At 37.4% G+C, this 22,711-nt stretch overlaps 1 protein-coding gene across 3 annotated transcripts in view; it reads right to left on the bottom strand.

The window, feature by feature from the left end:
• igsf21a (immunoglobin superfamily, member 21a) overlaps nucleotides 1-22,711 on the bottom strand; it is a 181,937-nt gene that overhangs the window by 28,075 nt on the left and 131,151 nt on the right. For all 3 annotated transcript variants that reach the window (XM_084929175.1, XM_084929174.1, XM_084929176.1), the window contains one exon: nucleotides 2,708-2,823. In XM_084929175.1, the coding sequence (XP_084785301.1) occupies nucleotides 2,708-2,823 (116 nt within the window). The remainder of the gene's footprint in view (nucleotides 1-2,707; nucleotides 2,824-22,711) is intronic.

Genomic DNA, 22,711 nt, shown 5'->3' with positions numbered 1-22,711 from the left:
TGCGACAGCATGAAATAAATGATATAATATGAAACGACAGTTGTTTTAATATCTTTTTCCAATATATTTCGTCATATCACACATCCCTAATAGTGATCGATAGTGAAATGAAAAATCACATTGCTTTTTTTGTTGGTTTAATCTCAATTCAGTGACTTAATCATTCAATTGGTCCATCACTGACAAAGCTAATTAAAAGCAATGTGACTTATCCTTTTTTTTCTCCAGTATGCGTCAGAAAAAAAGGATCCAGCAGTGCTTAGCTTTAATGGCTTTAGGCACCCTGTGAAATCACAACAGGCAAGAACCACAGTAGACATCACACTATCAACCAGGAAGTACCTGAGAGACGGAAATCATGTTCACCTTGTATTCACCTCTCACTGAGCTCATAATTGCTGGAGAAAGGTGCACTGAGGGTCTGGAGTCCATTACCATATACCCATGGACAATGATTAATGACCCAGTGGGAACTAACAGCAAGTGACTGCTCTCAAACAGCGTCCGTAAGCTCATATGCCACCAAACATCTGAGTATATACTTCAGATATTGTAAGACCTTGTTTTGCACTTCAAAGCATTGAGAAAAATGTGACTGTGACTAACACAGATGCATACAGCTGTATGCATCTGTGTTTCTAAATGTGTGTGGATAAGGGTGTACTGTTGTGGTTGCGTGGTCGCAGAACCAGGGTTTTGAGTAATTGGGCTATGGATTCTTTCTAGTTTTGTATTTTGTATGTAAAGATCGTCTTTGGATACGAGTTCCATTGATGGAATTTAGCTTTCTATTCACACTGTTATTTATTTGTGTTTACATGTCTTCTTTATGGATTTGTTATTCGTGCCTTTAGGTCTTAGCCTGAGTTCCTGATACACTTACGTTAATTTACTTATTTTGTGTTCCCATCCTTTTCCCTCAGTCTTGTCTTTGTATTTGTCTTTTTATCTTTCTCATTTGCCTGTTTGTCATTTGTGTCAAGTTAATCTTGTCCCCCGTGTCTGTTGTTACTCTTCTTTCTATTTTATTTTGGCTATTGTTGTTCTCTGGGTTTTGTGTGGAGTTTTCTTCCTGTCTTATTATGTTGTCTGTGTTCCCACCTGTTATAGCTCCCCTCGTTATCTTGTGTGTGTATATACTGTCTCCTCTTGTCCTTGTTGCTGTGTGTCACCTTGCCCTATGTTTCCTGAGATTTCTGGTATCCGGGTTGCTGTTTCTGTACATTAAATGCTTTTGGACTGTCTGTATTCCATTGAGCTTATGGGATTAAAGTGGAATTTTGAGTTTAATTCCTGTTTCTCAAGTCCTGCATTTGGGTCCACGATCCACAACCTTGACATTAATTATAATAATTATGTGCGAATGAAATAACCTCCATAACATGCAATTACATGAACCGTGTAAATTTGATCTACTCATTTTATTGGCTACATTGCACAACAAACATATTTATGATACTCAGTCACCGGTCAGTTTGTCTTTTGTGGATCTAGAAAGCATATGATAGGGTACCAGGAGAGGAATGGTGAAAGTGTATGGGGAAGTCAGGGGCTGCAAAGAAGTATATGAGGGTGGTAAAGGACGAGTGTGAGGACAGCGAGACAGCGTGGGGTTGGACTGACAGATGGGTTGAAGTTGGGGGTGGAATTACACCAGAGGCTAATTCCAAGCCCTGTCTTTGCAGTGGAGATGGACAGGCTGACAGATGACGTCTCCATGAACAATTATATTCAGAGACAACATTGTAAGCTTTATTTAGAGTAGTGAGAAGCTGAAAGAGAGTCTGGAGAGGTTGTGGTATGTACTGGAGAAAAGAGGAATGAAAGTCAGTAGATGCAAGAAGGAATACACGTGTATGAATGAGAGGGGGAGAGGTGGAAAGGTGAAGATGCAATGAGTAGAAGTAGTGAAGATGGATTTTCAATACCTAGGGTCAACCTTACCACGCAATAGTTAGCGTACAAAAGATGTGAAGAAGAAAGTGCAGGAAAGGCGGAATTGGTGGAGACGAGTGTGATTTGTTATCGAAGGTCAGCAGCAAGAGTTTCACAAGACATTAGTGAGACCTGCTATGATGTATGGCTTAGAGATGTGGCACTAGCAAAAAGACAGGAGGCTGCAGGTGGCAGAGCTGAAGATTTTCAGTGGGAGTGACCAGGAGGGACAAGATTAGAAATGACTACATCAGAAGACCGGCTCAGGTTGAGCAGTTTAGAGACAAAGTTAGAGAGGCAATGTTGAGATGATTTAAACAGAGGGAGAGATATAGAGTGGATATACTGGACAAAGGAAGTAAAAAAATGAAGCTGCCAGGAGGAAGAAAAAGTGGAAGACCACAGAGGAGGTTTCTGAGAGAGGATCTGCAGAGTGCTTGTGTGACAGAAGAGGGTGCAAGGGACAGTATTACATGGAGGAAGATGATTCACGGTGGCGACCACTAAACTGAGTAGCCAAAAGAAGCTGAAATGAAAGTAATAGCAGCACATATTTTAAATGACTGCAGGAAGATGCCTTCTAAACTCTGATATTATTATTTAGCAAATAACAGCAAATTTCAGTGGGACGCATATATAAATAGTACTGGTCTGTGCACTGAAAAACACAAAAACATGCAACAGAGTTTCTGTTTGTCTGTAAACAACAGGGATCTGTGTGCTGTAAAGGCAAGTCCCAAGCGAGCATGGTACATCTTCAGCAGCAACTCACCGATGGGGCTGGTTTCCCTCCCTTTGCAGTGCAGACAAGAGTCAGATTCTGGGCTTGGTATCGACTGAAAGGGGCTGGAGTGTTTTCTGCCACCACTGATATGTTGTTTGGAGGTGCTGTGAAGGACAAGGGAAAAGATGTGTGAAACAGCATCCTAACACACAACCTGAGAAATTCATAAACACTTACAAAACATCAGTTTTCACTTTCTCTGTGCATTGCAAGAGTTATTTCGTGATGAAATGTCATCTTAGGGTTATACATGTAGGTGGAAACCCTACTGGCAAAACTGACAGCAAAGTAAGAGCAAGAAAGGGAAAGCTGATAAAGAGAATTGCAATTCTGTCCAGATATTTAAAACTGACTAAAACAAATGTAGAGACCTACTTTATCTATCTACTATATCTATTTTCAAAAGAAAGAAAAAACCTGCTGTGAGAATCTCAGCTTTAAATGGAAACTGAATGGCGGGGACAATATGTTCGAAACTCCCCAGGGCTCATGCGAGTCGGATAAGGCTGATAAGGTAGAAAATCTCATACATATCATATCACTAACCCTCTATCTGAATCTCTCTAGGGATTCCAGCAAGTATGTCATGGTAGTGTAAAAGGAAAACATGTGAGCAAGACTTCACAGCACTTTAGAGGAGCACAGGGAGGGGAAGGGGGTAATGAATGGAAATCTCACACGTTCCCCAGAAAATTAGCTGTTCAACATGCAGTGCTCTGGTCCTTTTTATGGCGGCTTAAATATGAACGTACATACTTCACAGACCACTGTGTGATGGTTTAAATGAAATATTAACAGATACCTGGTGACAGTCATGGCTACCTACACAAGGACTATCTGAATTTTGATCAGGAATGCAGAGCATCAAAAACACTTTTCACCACATTTTCTATTTTTCTTTCATGTAATTGTGTTTTTATCTCTGTGAGGGATTTCATGAAACATTGTGCACACATATTTAAAAGTTAGCTGCTCAACAAAATTTGGCAGCAGGACGCTTTAGTAACACATGAACAGGCCTGAGCTCTTATCAGAATGAGAAACATTTTTGTAATGCCTCAAAAACTCTGTGAATGGAGAGAAGAATCTTTTTGAGACAGATAAGGCCGATAAGGCAAAAAGAAAGGTCACGCAGAGATCAGTGGCTTTTTCATGTGCCAGTTTTATGTGTAAATCTATCAAGCAGTTTTAAACAGACATGCCACAGCAATTAATTGATTAAAAGCAGGTGGGAGTTGGTGGGGGATTTAGCTGCTGGCTCGGGTGCCTCTGTGTTTCCACACCTCTTAATTGCTTATTGATGGAATTCATATGGTTGTAAATTAACCTTAGAACACTCCATTAGCTTACTGACAAGCCTGTCTCAACCTGGCATATGATAAGCTGTCAGAGGTGTCTGCTTCTGACCAGTCAAGCTCAAGTACTTGACACAGCAGTGTATGTAAATGGCATCTAGTACAGTGAAGCTGCACTAATATGCACACCATATAATAAGATGATAATAAAAAAAAAGCAATTCAACTTTATAGGGCTACAATATTGATTGCTGTATTCTATAAAACAAAATTATATTCTGTTTTGTGGAGTCCAGTTAATGTATTCTGGACACTCCTGGTACTTTTTTCCTAAGCTGTGCAGTTAAAATATGAATTAGTTTTGCAATATGAACATCTGTGAACACAAAGAGATCAAGAGAGTTTTTCCAGCAATCTGTAGAGCTTTAGCACAAACACACGTGTAATTTCGACAAAGTTAATCTCATGAAAACTAATCTAATTACAATAAAAATAATTACTGTTAAATTGGATGTCTCCATTTGTCTAATAAACACAGATAATCCCCTGAAAGTTATCTAAAGCACTAGAAAAAAAGATGCCTTCTTTAGTTACAAAAATTACTAGTACAGCCTTAAAAATGCAGAAATAAAATGATTCCTCACTCTGGTTCAGAGGTGCTTCACATTTATCATGATAATCTATTATTTTCTGCCCTGTAGGTGTGAGGGCATCTAATAGAAGTCAAAGCCTAAGCCTTGGTGAAATATTTGATATGATTAATACCAAGACGTACTGTGCACAGCACAGTATTTTCAAACACAACAACCCTAAACAGGATTAAGATGGCTGAATGTAATGATTGCATCTAAGCCTTTCATACCTCATTTAATTGAAGTTGTCTCTTTGCTCACTTGTTAAAGGTTGAGCTGATTTTTCTTTTCTGTTTTTCCCTGCGTGGAGTTCTTTGTCTTACAGAGATCTTCATATCACTTATTTGAAAAGAATATACACATATTTTTAATATAAATAATTTAAAATGTCTCTCTTGACAAGGTTACTGCCAAACGCAACATTTGGGACTGATATAGTGCTCATACAAAACATGGAGAGAAAAATATTTGCACTGAAACTCCCCCCCCAAAAATGTCACAGTCAAGTGTGCTAAACAATACGTCCTCTTGGGAAAAATGTCAAAAGAGGAAAAACTTGCAGAAAAAATAAGAAATATCAATATGAAAATGTGACATTCTTCCAGAGTTTTCTTTAAAGACTCAAACAACTGAAGTAGATATATAACAATTCCAAAACCCTCTTTATGAAATCTACACACATTGTATGGGCATAAAATATTTCTCCTCTATATACCTGTCAGTGCTTTAACATACTGGCTGTGGCAACAGCAGATGCCACGATACATGCCACGATAGGCATTCTGCCAACCTTTAAAAAAGCAACTAAAAAGTTGGAGGATAGGGTGGTGGTGTTAGAGAAAAATAAACCTTTGACAGGTAGGAGGTCAGGAGATGTCCTGATTAGGAGAGTACTTTTCATTTCGATTAGCTTATTAGATTTGGACAACAAAAACTACTTTTGTTTCTACTTCCACAACACAATAAAATAATGCTTACCCAGTGTGTTTAAATGTGACTCCAGGGGGCAATTTACAAGCGTCCATATGTGATGAGTTAGGGCCCATTGCCCTAATGCAGCCTGGTGTGTCATGACACTCAGACATTTTATGTGGAATGGTAGCAGCTTTGACTAAACAGAAGTATATGAAGTCCTGGAAATAAAAGTGGTTTCATGATCTTTTCATCTTTTCTTTGCCGGTGTATTTTCTCCAATCTCAGGGGCTCATTTTATTTCTTCAATCGTTACTTAAAATTAAAACTTTTTGAAAACTTGCAATTACTGTTTTAGGATGACAAAACCATGAGAAGTGAGACACCTTTGCCTAGTCTGCAAAATATATACTGTATAAAATGCTGGGTGTGTTTCATTGCATCATAAAATATAGATCCCGAAGCCTATGAAATGTGAGGTCTGCAGTCCCACAGCCTACCGTCTTTGTTTCAAAAACTGCACTTGCACAGCACTGCATTAAAAGCAACATTTAATTCCTTTTGGCCCCAATAGTACTACTGCTAGTCACATCAATAACGATCTCTCCCGCTATTTACCACCTCCTTTTTTTTCCCCTATATCCTCAAACACCGTTACTCTGCTATCTTTACTAACAAAAAAGAAAAACAGAAAGGGAGAAAAAAACTGCAAAAGGGGATTGGTGAATCTGCAAAACAGAAGAACATTTAATGCTCCATAGAGACAGCCTTCCCTGCCTCATAATTAGGGGATTTAGAGCTCTGGAGACAGCTGGACTCACAAGACACTCCCAACATCCCCCTGTACTAAGCACCCTGACCTTGAGTCCACATCTCTGGGGGTTTATTTATTGTGTGTGTGTTGTATGTGTGGTGGTTGTGGTTGTAAGATGAGCGTTGCAAGAAATACTCTCCAGTCCAGTCCACGGCTTTTACTTCTACTCTTACTTATATTAATACATTAACTGAACTGTACTTATTCAAATGTTTCAAAGTAATCAAAGTGGGACTTTTGAACAAGTTCGGCAAACTAAATCAATGTAATTTCACTTGAAGGCATTTTGCCTCTCAGCATTAAAGCTAAGAGGATTTACTTCATTCTTAATTCCTGTATGGCTTTTGTGTTAGCCCTTTTATAGACTAATGATCAATAAGATGCACTGCCTCACACACCACATGCTGCAAGAGGCTCCCAGCATCTGTACCTGCTTTTATTGGTACAGAGAGTATTGTGGATAGACAGACAGAAAAGCAAAATAAAAAATTGCCAAAATAACACAAATTCAAAAAATTTTAAATGTTGAAGGTTGAATTAAATATGCAAGCAGAAAGAAAGACATTTGATCCCAAAAAACATCTAAATGTACTTTAGCAATCTAGTACTTTTTCTACTGCTTCGCAGCAAAATATTTCTGTTATTCTCATTTCAGTGAGATTTTTCATTTTAAAGAGGTCAGGTACAGCCTATAAAAAGTGTGGAGGTATTTGACATATTTGGACAATCAAACATACAGCTCTCTTTTAAACACTGCCTCTAAAAAGAAAGTTATTATTTCTCAACAAACTAGAAAATAATTTATGGATTTTCATTAACTGAACAAAAATGTATATCATCATCTTCTGTGGAAAAGGTATGTATGTATGTGTCTGACCGTAGAAGCTAACATTGCCTCTTTTAGCAAAAAACAAATCAACAACAAAACAAAAATATTTTAGTTGCATGATATCCAGGGGTTTCTCGAATATGGAGCCGCTTCAGATCCTTCTGCATAAGTTTAAAGGGATTAAAATCAAGACTTAGGCAATTCCATAGCCATCTTTTTTTGACTAATTTCTTGGTGGAATTGCTAGTATGTTTTAAAATGATTGTCCTTTTGGAAGATCCACTTCAAGCTTCAGCCTTTAGAGAGAATAATGACATTATCTTCAGTCACTCTTTGATATGATATAGAGGTCTCCAGTCTATCACAGGGCGAACATAGAGAGACTGACAACCAGTCACACTCACATTCACACCAGTTAACAAGTTAATCTAACCCCATTAATAAATGTGGGGATTTTGGACAATGGCCAGAGTATCCGTACAGAACCAACAGAAACGCGTGAAGATTGGCCACCCAGCTTCTTCATTTTCTGTCTCCTCACTATATGTTCCTGGCACTAATATTTTCTCCTCATCGTCTCACACAACTCATTCAGTTACCAGCATTTGTTTCCATGTCACCCATGACAAAGCTATGTGCATTTAGTATAATTTTATTAATTATGAAAACATCATTCTTCAGAGTAAGCCAGTATATTACTTAGCTGCTCCTAAATGTAGTTTATAATTGGCCCCAAACACAAAAGCATAAGTGAGAGTTTAACTGGGAAAAGTGGAAACAGAATTGCCCGTGCCAGATTACTGCAAATTAAGCGACTGGAAACTCAGAATGTCAATTTAATTGACTCTTTCACCTAATATCCATCCCAGAGGAATCTGAAATAGTAGTTAATTGCTTCATCCCTGAGCATCTTCCATGATCTCAATTTCACTCTTTGGCTTGAGGATATGATTTTGACATCCAAAAAATCAAAACAAATTTTACACTGCCAGCTCCTGGCATTGCACAAAACATACAGCATCCCCCTCTGGTGCCTTACTTTTACTCTAAGGGTAAGATTGTTCCTAACACAGATGTTTGTGGAAAAATATGCATGTGTAGAGACACATACTTACACACACATGCAAGTGAAACAGTCATTTTTATAAGCTCGTGGGTGTAATTGTGACCTCTTGTAAGTCTAATTGTTATATTTTCGTTATTTAACAGACACACCTTGGGCATGCCAGACAGAGTTAAGCTGAATAAAACATAAAACTCCTTTAAAAGTGTTTGCTTTCTTTATTTTGAAAAGGCTAAGAATTGGATAGACCATTAATGTAGCAGTGGGGAAATAAAAGGTTATTTCAGTGGCAGACTGAAATAAAAGTTAAATCTTTTTGAGAAGAAAAAAGAAGATATCTTGAAATGTTTGCTGGCATGAGTTCTCGGTTTCCAGTGTGTGTGTGTGTGTGTGGGGGGGGGGGGATAGACACAGAAGTTCTTAGTTAATCACTTTCTCTATTGTGCTTTTGTATTTGCATATACACTCCACCCTGTTAATTTGCACGGGTTATTATTGTGCTGTCAGTACATATCAGATCCTCCTGCCCCAGCCAACCACTGAGTGGTGTAGCTGCTCGCGAAGAGAAGGAGACTCTGGTGGCTGTCAGGAAGAGGAAGGGGATGACACACAGAGACAAAAGCTTGTGTCACATTGAACAAGTCCCCCAGTTCCGAAGCCCATTAATCATACCGGTGGTGTTGAAAATGCACCAAGCACATAGATTACATGCCTGTGTGTTTGGACTGGTCTGCCTGTTTTTAGATTGTAAGAAATATGTTTGCACATTCGTGACTTGAAAGACTTTTAAGTGCTGCATTGCTGAGGAATGTCAGTTGCTCCTCAAGTCGCATAGAATTACAGTCTACAGTCTGAACTCCACCTCACCCTCACCCTCACGCAAAAAAAGGTTTAGGATTATTACTAAATATACTAAATATATTTCACTTTGTACGATAAAGAGAATAATGTGGAGCGTAGGAATAGTTGTGCCTTTTTCCCCCTCTTGCTCAGTTTCCATATGGTAAGAGATATGATAAGTCATGGCTGCATATGGCTCTTTCCCCATTCTCTCCCCAGGCTGCTGTTGTCTGATGGTAAACCAGTCTTGGACTTGCAACTTTGTACGTATAATGAGGGCAAGGGGGACAGAAGAGAGGATTTTACAAGCACAGTTTGAAGGCTTGGTTGAGACAAGACAAAAGGGAAAGCTTTTTTGGGCTCTCAAATAGCAGACAGTGGCAGATGGGACTTACCCTGTACCCAGCCCAGTATCAATTATGCCTTGACTGGCACCCTTATCCCTAAAGTCCATTTTTTGCTCAAGGGCAGAGGTTTGGATTTTCAGTTGGTTACAGTTTACCTCCTATACCTCTTGCCTTGTCCAGCCTCACCTTTCAGGATTGAGGGAAGTCACATGGATACACCTTTAAAATTCCCAGTATCTTGTGGATTCACTTGATGTGTGTAGGTGCAACATTATTTTTTAATTTTGCTTTATTTGTCATTTATTTTAATTTTAAAACACTTAATATCAAAATACGGCTGTATTCATATGAAGCCGAACAGCGAGGTAGTGAAGTATTCATCATTCAATTATAATCGCCAGACCATAAACAATCCCCCATAAAGTCTTTGAAAAAATCTACTTCAAATGCCTGCAGCCAGATGGCCTCAGGCTCTGCAAATGTCGATATGGTATACACAACATTCAGGGACAGGGAGCAGAATTCATATTTCAAGCTGACATGTAAGGGTTGTTGATGGGGCAGTTATGACCAAGATAAATGGGTAACAATGCATCAACAGTTTCTCTTTTTAAAATGGGCAAGAAATACAAGAGAATGACTTTAATTACCTTGGCATAGTTAACCTTTTCTTTAGTCTTAATTAAAAATGCTTTTGAACAGCTCGCTCTTAGTTATTGTCAGTAATTGAATAGTTATTCAATTGTCATTTTGCCAGTTTAAATATTTCACTTTAAGAAAGTAAGAAATAAATGATAGTCTTTGCTATAAGACACACAATCTCTGCTATTAAATCAGTGAAAATAACAAACTTCTTTGTGCGTCCAACTCAAGAGACTAATTTCATAATCATCATAGCATATCCTGACCGCAGTGCAATTAATAACATGTGCAATTGCTGAGTTGTTGATATATTTTACCGAACTAATTTTACTGTCTTTAAATATTTGGGGAGCAATACATATGTGGATCTTCCTTTTTAAAGTAAATGTTTTCTAGATGTAACAATGTAGTGCATAAATGCATTCAGACATGTACATTCCTAAGCGCCCTATGAAAATTTGACCTTTATAAATCTTGTGAGGAGATCTCGCAGGGAGCATCTAAACTGAGAATTTAAAGTTTAAAAATCTATCTGGGCTTTAATTATTCATCGTGGCTTGAATGGCAGGTGAAACACTGATCTATACTCTAGTTTCACAAAGAGAATATTTGAAAATACACCTGCACCAGCTTAACAGAGTTTCATGTGTGTTTTAATGTTTTTACACAAAAATACATTTCCTATGTGAATTTACTTGGACCTAGAGTGAAGAGAAGAGGTGTTTATTTAGTAAACTGTAATGTTAGGATCAAACTGAGATGCAGGGCACTAGTAAAATATTTACTGTGAATACTGTCTTGTATCTGTGTGGAGGTGAGAATGGGCCAATGAGTGTAAAAGTGTAAAGCATTTGAAATAAAAGTACTTCACATAATACAAATGATTAATCCAAATTTAAAAGCAGATATTTACTACTTTGTCATGACAATTTAATTCTTGTTCTTGCCTCAGCTGAAAGGTAGTAGCAGGCCACACGTGCATAAATGGTTGTAAAATGGTTTTAACAGGTTCCCCAGCATCCCCATTTTTGGAAGACGTTAAAAAAGAGAGAAAAACCCAAAGTAGCTACAAAGTGCAGTGTGCTCGCTGTAGTCAATTAATTCCTCGGGGAGATGGGGAAGAGGGAATGTTTAGAGTTTCTAACATGACTAGAGGGATAAAACTGGTTAATCAAATGTGAATGTCCTCCCTGTGTTGTTTCTGACTAATGGGTTATTTGTGATGAGTAATTCTCAGAAAAGAATGGGATATAAATAAATGCTAGCATGTTTGAATAATGTTCAAACCTCTTTGCTGAGCATGACTCTTTTTTTTTTTCAACAATAGAAATATTGCAGTAGTCCTGTTGCATCTGGATATTCAAACAATAACCATATAGTATTATACTGTGGTAAAATCTACAGTTGACTGTTACATTAATCTATCTTTGTGTTTATTTCTGCTTATTAAGTTGCTGCTCAGTTTTTCCACCACTATGGTGAACAGTAAATGGACTGGCTCTTATATAGAGCCTTTGTACTCTACTTGAGCACACAAAGCACTTTGTATAACATGTCTCTTTCACTCATTCACGTCCATTCATAGAAGTAAGTTTTTTGTTGCACCTTTGTACTTTCTATCTAACATTTGCACTCAGATGAACGCAATATCTTGCCCAGGGATACTTTGGCATGCAGACTGGAGCAGCCTGGGATGGAACCACCAACCTTCTGATTAATAGATGATCTGATGAACCTACTGAGCTCCAGCTATAGCCATCCAGTAAAGCTTTACCGATATTCAAAATCGAAATTCACATATAAGGCTGCTTATTTCACCAGTCTGAACAAATGCACACAGTTTCAATTAACCAGATTACATAATATGAGTGGAAATTCTCTGTTTTTTTTTTTTTGTTTGTGTGTTTTGTTTTGTTTTATCCTAAATGTAGCTTTGCATGTTCTTTTCTTTGTTGCAAATATTGGATTTTAAAGGCAAATCACCAAAGAAGCTCTCAGGAATGAACTATCTGAAATATTTAAAAGTGAGCATATCAAAACATTTCTGAAAAAAAGTAGCGCCATACATCATAAAATTATAATGATCTTTTTATCTTTACTTGTCACTTGTAAGATTTTTAAAATCAACAGAGAAATAGTCAAGAAGGATGGAAATGTTACCCTGTTGCTGTGTTCTCCAGAGTCCATTGATAGAGGCATGCCTCTACTCAGTGCACCTGCAATTTCTCAACTTCATTTCTGTGGTGCATCTATCAATATTTACTGGACACAACAAACATTATGAGTGACATTTACACTCCTCCTCAGGAAAAGACAAAATCCACAAGGCAGAGTTTATTTAATTTCTCAAAGGACTAAGCCAGGCCTGTTGATCCAAACACTATTCTCTGCTTTTTCTTCTTATTTACCCATGTTTTGTTCATCTTATCGTTTTGTTTGTCAGCTTCATAAGCAATTACATTAAGCGCTATGGTGAATCAAATCAGAAGCTCATTGTGAAAAAAGCCTATGTGTTAAACACTGAGAAGAATGTTTTTTTTTATCTTTGTGTGTGTGTGTGTGTGTGTGTGTGTGTGTCTATATCCTTTGTCCCACACGCCATCAGACTGTTTAACTCCTCACTGGAGGGGAGAGGGAGGAGAAACAGGGGGACAAGGGAGGGCGGGAACAACTGAGCTGTAGGTGCTTCTCTACACTGTGCAATATTTGTTTTTTGTTTTTGTTTTGTCTTTTTTCTTATATTTGACTGTGCAATAATCACTGAGCAATATACTCACTCAAATGAGCAATCCTATTTATCCATATTGTATATTCTGTATCTATATATGTGTATATGTGTATATATGGTGTATTTATGCTTATATCCTTACTCTCATTCCCCTTAATGTATCTGTAACATGCAACTTCTTTCGGTGCTTTGCTACTCAAAACTGAATTTCCCGGAGGAACCCACCCGAGGGATTAATAAAGTTTCATCTAATCTAATCTAATATGCTTGTGTGTGTGTGTGTGTGTGTGTGTGTGTGTGTGTGTGTATCTATATGTTTGTGTGTACACACACACACAAGCATATAGACACAAAAAGAGAGAGGATAAATATGTACATAATTAGAATACCTCAAATACTTTAAAAATTAAAATAATAATATTTAAATCGATAGTAACCTTCATAAAGACTCAGCACTTTTTTAAACATGAGATACAAATGTAAATCAACCATTAGCTCTGAAATGATACTTGATTACTTCATGGTGACATATTACATCTCCAGTTCCTAAATACAGGGAGTGCAGAATTATTAGGCAAATGAGTATTTTGTCCACATCATCCTCTTCATGCATGTTGTCTTACTCCAAGCTGTATAGGCTCGAAAGCCTACTACCAATTAAGCATATTAGGTGATGTGCATCTCTGTAATGAGAAGGGGTGTGGTCTAATGACATCAACACCCTATATCAGGTGTGCATAATTATTAGGCAACGTCCTTTCCTTTGGCAAAATGGGTCAAAAGAAGGACTTGACGGGCTCAGAAAAGTCAAAAATAGTGAGATATCTTGCAGAGGGATGCAGCAGTCTCAAGATTGCAAAGCTTCTGAAGCGTGATCATCGAACAATCAAGCGTTTCATTCAAAATAGTCAACAGGGTCGCAAGAAGCGTGTGGAAAAACCAAGGCGCAAAATAACTGCCCATGAACTGAGAAAAGTCAAGCGTGCAGCTGCCAAGATGCCACTTGCCACCAGTTTGGCCATATTTCAGAGCTGCAACATCACTGGAGTGCCCAAAAGCACAAGGTGTGCAATACTCAGAGACATGGCCAAGGTAAGAAAGGCTGAAAGACGACCACCACTGAACAAGACACACAAGCTGAAACGTCAAGACTGGGCCAATAAATATCTCAAGACTGGTTTTTCTAAGGTTTTATGGACTGATGAAATGAGAGTGAGTCTTGATGGGCCAGATGGATGGGCCCGTGGCTGGATTGGTAAAGGGCAGAGAGCTCCAGTCCGACTCAGACGCCAGCAAGGTGGAGGTGGAGTACTGGTTTGGGCTGGTATCATCAAAGATGAGCTTGTGGGGCCTTTTCGGGTTGAGGATGGAGTCAAGCTCAACTCCCAGTCCTACTGCCAGTTTCTGGAAGACACCTTCTTCAAGCAGTGGTACAGGAAGAAGTCTGCATCCTTCAAGAAAAACATGATTTTCATGCAGGACAATGCTCCATCACACGCGTCCAAGTACTCCACAGCGTGGCTGGCAAGAAAGGGTATAAAAGAAGAAAAACTAATGACATGGCCTCCTTGTTCACCTGATCTGAACCCCATTGAGAACCTGTGGTCCATCATCAAATGTGAGATTTACAAGGAGGGAAAACAGTACACCTCTCTGAACAGTGTCTGGGAGGCTGTGGTTGCTGCTGCACGCAATGTTGATGGTGAACAGATCAAAACACTGACAGAATCCATGGATGGCAAGCTTTTGAGTGTCCTTGCAAAGAAAGGTGGCTATATTGGTCGCTGATTTGTTTTTGTTTTGTTTTTGAATGTCAGAAATGTATATTTGTGAATGTGGAGATGTTATATTGGTTTCACTGGTGAAAATAAATAATTTAAATGGGTATATATATATATAATATATATATAAATATTTGTTTTTTTGTTAAGTTGCCTAATAATTATGCACAGTAATAGTCACCTGCACACACAGATATCCCACTAAAATAGCTAAAACTAAAAACAAACTAAAAACTACTTCCAAAAACATTCAGCTTTGCTATTAATGAGTTTTTTGGGTTCATTGAGAACATGGTTGTTGCTCAATAATAAAATTATTCCTCAAAAATACAACTTGCCTAATAATTCTGCACTCCCTGTATTCATGAATGCAGTGGTTCTGATTTTCGGCCATAGAAAATATTAGATTTATGCAGAGGGTGAAAACAGCTTTCATTTTCAAAATAAATTGAACTGTGATGGTGAAGCAGCTCGTTTTAAACTAGAAATGATGACTAACATCCCGGTGATCCTGGCCTCCTTCTGTGCCATAAAGAAAGCCGTTTTCTGCCTCCCACCTCTGAAGTTTTTGATCATTAATTCAATGCAGCGAACAGCTTCTGAAAATGTTATCCAGTAGACCATGCTGGATATGTACACCAATGTATGTACCTTTAGGCATCTTTCACTACAATTCATATTTTTCTATGTAGACAGTTGAATCATTGAGCAAGACATTTCAGTCAATTTATCATCAAATCCCAAAACTCCCATTCTTTACTTGGGTTATTTCACACATTTCATACAAATTTAAAAACAGTCTCAATTTAATCGAAAGTTTTTCCTTCAAGACATTTTGGGTTTTGTTTCAAGGACGTCTTTAATAGCCAAAACAATTAGAAATTTAACTGACATTCCATGAGACGTGGCAGTTACTGAATTAAATGGTGCTGAAATACTGAGAGATCGGGCTGAGACAATTACAAAATGAAAGACTTGTTAAGACTCAATTAAAGTGTGGTTTTGGATTTGCAAAGGACAAAAACAGAGGAGACCATAAGTCAAGTTCTGAAATGAGCCATATAGTACTACAAATGCCAGGTTCTTGTAAAACAATACAGTCTTTGAGATTGCCTGGCAAGGCAAGCCTTCACCAGCTCCAGTAAGGCATGGAGACAGAAAAAAGAGACCACAGGCAAACTACATTTATGTGCAAAAATATTACATTTTAAACTGGTATTTATAAAGAGATGTAAATGTAGACTATTTAAAAGTAAAAATAAAGGAGGAATGCTAAAGATGAAAGTAGAAATCATCACAAATTTTGCAGTGAAGTGAGATTTATTATTTATGATTGAAACAGTTTGACCATGCATACCTGTACGCTATTTTTTGTCATGAATCTATAAAGTTTTATGCATCTGGCTTTAGAACGGACCTCATGGCTGGTGAACACTGAATTCAAGGGTCATGAATTTTGCCTTCATATTAACTGCACATGTAGAGAGCCACTTCATCACAGCACCCTACAGCCTGAAGCCTTGATTACAGTTTTCCTCGAGTACATCACCAGTTCCCCATGTAGAATGCTATAATTGCTGATGACCAGATTGCCCTGATTCACCCTGGAAATTGCTGTGATTGCCTGGAGTTTGATTTTTATGAATATTTGTATTTGTGAGAGGATGTATTTTCACTAAATGTGTGCATGCAAGTACAGTGATATATTTACACATATATGTATGCCTGTCAGTGACCATCTGTTTAGCATCTAGTTTATTTCAAAAGTTCAAAGAAAAAGGGTTGAAATGGATATTTTAAGAGATACCAATTGTAAGAAAAAAAAATCTGTCCCTGTAAAGACACAGCTTTTACAGTATTTTTAGACAAAAACCCCTTCAAAGATAAAAGCCTTCTACACATGCTTTTTTGTGTCACAGAATCAGAAGGCTGTACAAAAACAGCGAGAGTTCTTAAAAATTGTAGTTCTTTATTAAAATACACCAAAGAGATTTAATGGACATTTCAGGCTCTGAATTTCTGGGATAAAAAAAAAAACATTTTATGTGTTTAATTCAGAAATGTTTTCAAAATTCTAGAAAGAAAGAAGAAGAAAGTAGAAGACCACTAGTCAGTGTTTTTATTTAAATGGGAAGTGTAAAAAAAAAATCATCATCAGTAGTGTTGTCTTTCTTTTTCATTCTTTTTTACTTAATTGAATATATTAAACTAGTTTCACTTCTGTCAGATAAAGAGTGCACAATTTTATGTTTTGTATGAACTAAACCAAGCCTTTATATATGGAAACTTTGCAAGAAAAAACAAAACAAAAACCACATAACAAATACTTATATTATTATTTCTTTTACAGAAGGTCAGTGTCACATAACAGAGATATTTTAATAAATAAATTCCAGTGGTGGTGAATATCAATAGAGCCAGAAATCAGATAAAATGCTAGATTTCACGCATGGTGGCCTCATGGTGGCCTCATGGTGGTCTCATGAGTTGGGTTGAGGGGCAGATGGGTAGCTTTGAAAAAGAATTAATGGAGGTATGATTTTTCAGTCAAGCTTAGATGAGGAAACATGCTACCGATACACAAATCCCTATATTTTCTATGACTTGAAAAATAGCTTTTTTGCATGTAAATCCTTAAAAGTAGTTGGATTTAGAAAGTGCTCAGATTCCTGGTCATCTAGTAGGGATTGTGGGGATTTCTGTTCAAACCAAACTGAAGCTTAGGGAGTTTGCAGTGACGTTCTAATCAATGCAACAAGGGTCTGCCTTAATGCCACTACTGCTGTGCTACCTCACTGGAAAAACCTTAGCTTACTTCAACATTTTGTTGACAGATGTGCATATGCAGACCCCTCACATTTCTATAAGTCTATAACACTGAAAAATATGTGTGTTTTGATAATATTTAGATGATTTATTTTCAATTCAACTCAGTGCTGAGGATGCACAACATTTCACAAAGTCAGTGAAGTGCGAAATTGATGCACAAGCATCTATATCTCTACTTTCAAGCGAGCAGGAGTACAATATAAGGATTACTGAAACAAATAGTAGTGTGTACAATACTGAGTTCATTTACAACAGTGAGAGATTAAAATATGACAGACTGTCCCATTAAACTATTATGAGTGGCTTTTTGAATATTACACATGGTCAGCTGCTGTGTAGTAAAGCATTTTGCATTTTCACTTTAATACACATTATTAAGGTTATTGCAGTACAATCTTACAGTTCTATTGGTATTACTAGGTCAGCCGTTAATAATACAGATTTAGAATAAGTGTGGAAAATTAAAAGGAAATGTGGTATATAAATATTTGTTAGCTGCCTCTGCCCCAGTGTTAATGCTCTGCTCATATGAAGACAAACTATTAAAATGGGAAATTCTTCATCTTAGGGAAAAGCTACTATACTGCCCTCCTTGGGTCCAAATCATAAAGCATAATTGACTCACAGCTTCGTTGGGGCTCTTGTTCTAACTTTGCAAACATTAACATGGGTTGGCTTTTCCAAATTTAAAGAAAATAGGTATGGTGGGACAGAAACAGTATTGTTTGGGACCACTGAAATTAACTTTCAGTTGCTTTTTACTCAGTTTGCCTAGGCTTGGGCAAAAAATACCTTGGTTAGGAAAAGGACATGGTTTCACATAAACCTTTTAAAAATATTATTTAGTTACATATAGATTCATGGATCCATATTTCACATTTCCAAGGACCAAATGTCTGTCCCCTCTAAAGCTGCTGATGTCAAGATACATCTATCTATCTATTTATCTGTCTGTCTGTCTGTCTGTCTTAGTGAGGGAGTTTCCTGAAACCAAGCATTTTCTGCCTTTCATGTAGATGGATATTAGAAAGTAATTTTTAACCCATAACGAGTTGTACAAAACCAGTTAACTGGACATAATCCTTTTAGAAGAATAATTATTTACTGACTTAACAAATCTGGCTTAGTTGGTCCTCATATAAGAGCAGAAACACTGGAGCAGAAGCAACCTCTCGTGTTCAGACAGAAATAGCCAAGCTATAATTGTAAGTCAGGTTGTGAGCCTGTTTCTATTCCACAGCCATTGAGTCACAATAGGATAGAACAAGTGAGAATATGCTCTCGGGCAAAGTCACAGCCAGCAGGAAGAGCCAGCTGAAAGAATCTTCATTATATGGAACAAGGAGTCATTTATGGAGCACTGTTACTCTGTTCAGGGACAATCTGACAAACATATTGACTTTGGCACACATGAGGTTTGAGATATGTCTGCACCTACTTTCCATTATCCCATAATTTGATTTACGTGAGGCTTCAGTTCTGTTGCAAGGTTTCAATCTGGCACCTCGTGAAATGTTGAATATTGTGGATTTGAAGAGTATTTGCTTGTCAAGCCCAGAAAAAAAATATTATCAATACAGTGCAATATGAATTACCCATCTCCTGAAAAGATCATATGCATTACAAACTTTATGTATTCGCATATTACCACCGCTCCCTCAGTGAAATTATAAAAGAATGCCGTATTCTGTACTTTCGCCTGCATTATTTTTTGCCTGAAATGATTTGGGATTAGCTGAGGTTTAAAATCAACTGCTGATGTGGGAAATCTGCAACCTATATCTGTCTGCTTGGATTGAATGGCAGTTTTGATGGTTTTCTTTTTTTGTTGTTGTTTTTGGGTTTGTTTGTTTTTTAAAACAAGTCCAACTCAAAATCTACTTATTTCTTAGCCAAAAACAGCTGCATCTGTCAGTCCTTGATGGCAAAAAACTTTACAATATCTAACATATTTGTTTTAAAATAATACAAAACAAGTTAGCTTGGTGTATCACTACATAGTTAAATATCAGATTACTTAGTGACAGCATCTGACACCATCAGGAGAAATTAAACTGCAGAACTAAATTAGTTCTACTAGCTGACATGTTTCTTGAGCTTAAAAAAAATTCATACCGAGCATGCAGGCATGAAAAAATGTCACAATTCAGCATTTTCTTTGGTATCCATGGCATCAAGGACTTCATATATAAGACCAAACCTTGCTTTCAATATATTATCTTCCTCCTTGGACTTGGCGACTCTTTGTTAAACTTCATAGGAATGTGCAGCTGTGCAGACACGCAGATGTAAACACACCTTGTTTTAAGTATTACCTTTAGAATAGGTGGTGCCTTTATATGTGTCACCCAATATTGCTGAACTTTATTCTCCTCAGCACTTCCACTTCCACTTCCACTTCATTAAGTGTTTCTGCATAAGCCATCTAAGACTGCTGAACCTTTGTACGAGCATGAGCAACCCAGATTTTGCAAGATTATCTCCACGTAAGTAATTTAGGGTGAGCATCAGCGTGCACCAGTATAATTAGAATAAAATCATTCTCTCAAATCTAATCAATTCATTTACTTCTAAATGTTGAAACTTTCACCACTAAGAACAGTCACTGAGGTCAGTCTATAGATCTACTGCAGGGCTGACTTGTGTGAATGCATAAATACAAAAGGATGGATTAAGGAGTGGTTGAATTCTATCTACCAATCCTAAATTGTAAGGTATTTCTAAACTGATGGGACTTGGACTTTGTTTATTTTGAGTACCTTTTTAATTGTTCTGTGTCTCACATATATTTCCTTGACTTTTCAAATGACAATTTGTATTCTTACGATCAGTGAGAACCATGCATTTCCAAATAGTTTTTTCTTTTTAATTAAAAATCACTCTATTTGTTGTCATTTCTTTCTATTAGTAATGCATACAATGAATTTATTAAGTGTAAATGCAGAAAACTAATGCTTAAAAAAGACCTTCACATCAAACAAAGGTCCTTATATATTTTTTCATCTCTCTTTTTCTTTAGTGCAGTAATTTCCTTCTTTTATTGAGTCTACAGTCTTTACTGAATTCTATTCTTACTCTTTTGCACACTGAATTTTTGAACTACAATAAAGATTTCATATTCTTTACACATGCAGCATGTGCTCATGTTGCTTGTGTCATTGAGTCATGTGGTAAATGTTGTGCATTCAGGACATAAAATAAAAATCTTGAATTTGTTTGAATTAACTGAGGTGGTTCCTCGCCTTCGCCTTGTGTCCATATTTACAAACATATCATTTCTGGCAATTACCTAGTGTGGTGTGACAATGACAACGACCATTTCCCCCTGCATGAAAAAAGGTTCTTGCACCCAAACACACTGTGGTAGCATACTACAGAGAAAAAGGAATTATTTAGCATGTGTAAAGAACACTTCCACAACCAATATACCCTTTTCTAGCAAACCACAAGAAAGCTGCCCCTGTGATTCAAAACTAGTATACTAAACACACTATGCTGCCTTATATACAGAATACCTAAGTCTATATATTTTATTTTTATTTTACAGATATATACACTACATCGGCATTTCATTAGTTAAACCTGTTTACCTGCTCATTAATACAAATATTTAACCACACTATCAAATGTCAGTAGTTCAGTGCATTTAAGCATATAGTCATGGTCAAGACGACCTGCTGAAGTTCAAACTGAGCATCAAAATGGGGAAGAAAGGTAATTTAAATGACTTAGAACACGGCATGATGCCAGATGGCCTGGCCTGAGTATTTCAGAAAATGCTGATCTAGTGGGATTTTCCTGCATAGCCATCTCTAGGATTTACAAAGAATGGTCCCAAAAAGAGAAAATATCCAGTGAACAGCAGTTCTTTGGGCAGAAATGCCTTGGTGATGCCAAAGGTCAGGAGAATGCTTAGACTGCTTTGAGCTGATAGGAAAGCAACATCAACTCAAATAACCCCTTCTCACAATCTAGCTATGGAGAATAGCAACTCTGAGTACACAACACATCAAACTTAGAAGCAGATGAGTTCCACAGCAGCAGAAGACCACCTTGGGTGCCACACCTGGCACCCAATGAATAAAACTTGCATGGGTAAACCAACATTGGAGAAAATTGGAAAAAGGTTGTGTGGTCTAATAAGTCTTGACTTCTGCTGTAACATTCAGATAGCAGGGTCAGAATTGGATGGAAAAGGCATGAAAGCATGCATCAATTCTTCTTTGTATCAACAGTTCAGGCTGAGGTTCGTGGCTCAATACCAACTGAGCATTGTTTAACGGGTGCTCCCGTCGGTTTTGAGTCAAACTTTTAGCTTACATTACTGCAACCATTGGTGCAACTGACAAAAATTCTAACGGTTCCTGAAAGCATCAACTTGCTTTTTCTGTGATAGTAGGGCCATTACGTTATTCCCAGGCAGGGCGCCACATCCAAATGTTGACAAATAAGACAGAAAACAACACCACAAACTGCCAAAACAAAATAATTAAAAAACATGGTAAAAAGAACCCAAATGCCTGAGAAAATATGTTTTGTGTAGATCTCCCTCACACTCACTCACTCTCTCTTCTCTCAACAAACTTTAGGCTTTAGAGGGTGAAACACCAGAACCTAGCTGAGTATTGCTGCTGACCATGTCCATCGCTTTATAAAAACACTGTATTCATCTTCTGTTTCCAGCCATGTCTCAAATTATGCCCAACTGGTTTCTTAAACATAACAAGGAGTTTAGTCTGCAGCGTCTATATAATGCGATCATGTCAATATGGACCAACTTCTCTGAGGAATGTTCCCAGCACCATTTTACACTTTAGTAACTTTAAAAAGTATGAAACACACAAATTTTATTCATTGTTGTGGGATTTCAGTCAGTTGACTTGCAATATATACACATGAGGATATATTATTCATCCCTATATGAAATGCTCTTTTGGATAGTTTTTACTATAAAAACCCAAGAATTTGTGCAAAAGCTCCCCATGGTACAATTACTGGTACTGAAATGATGAGCACAGAAGACGACATAGAGAACGAAAGCAGTGTTAACTACTAGAGTGTGGTGCCAATTAGTGGTTAATTCCTAAAAAAAAAACCCGGAATCATCAAAGAGGTATTTGGCTCTTTCAAAGCTGTCACATTGCTTATGCTTTTATTTGTATTTCTACATTTATCAACACAAGTTCTGCTTTGAAATATGGAAGTTCCTCAATTAAACCATGTTTGGAATCAGAAAATAACCCAACAATACCTCAAAAAAGTCATATTGTCATTTATGTA

Source organism: Perissodus microlepis, chromosome 5, assembly GCF_051167445.1.
Source record: "Perissodus microlepis isolate ML-2025 ecotype Zambia chromosome 5, ASM5116744v1, whole genome shotgun sequence".
Taxonomy (NCBI): domain Eukaryota; kingdom Metazoa; phylum Chordata; class Actinopteri; order Cichliformes; family Cichlidae; genus Perissodus; species Perissodus microlepis.
This window is presented reverse-complemented; position numbering and strand designations above follow the sequence as displayed.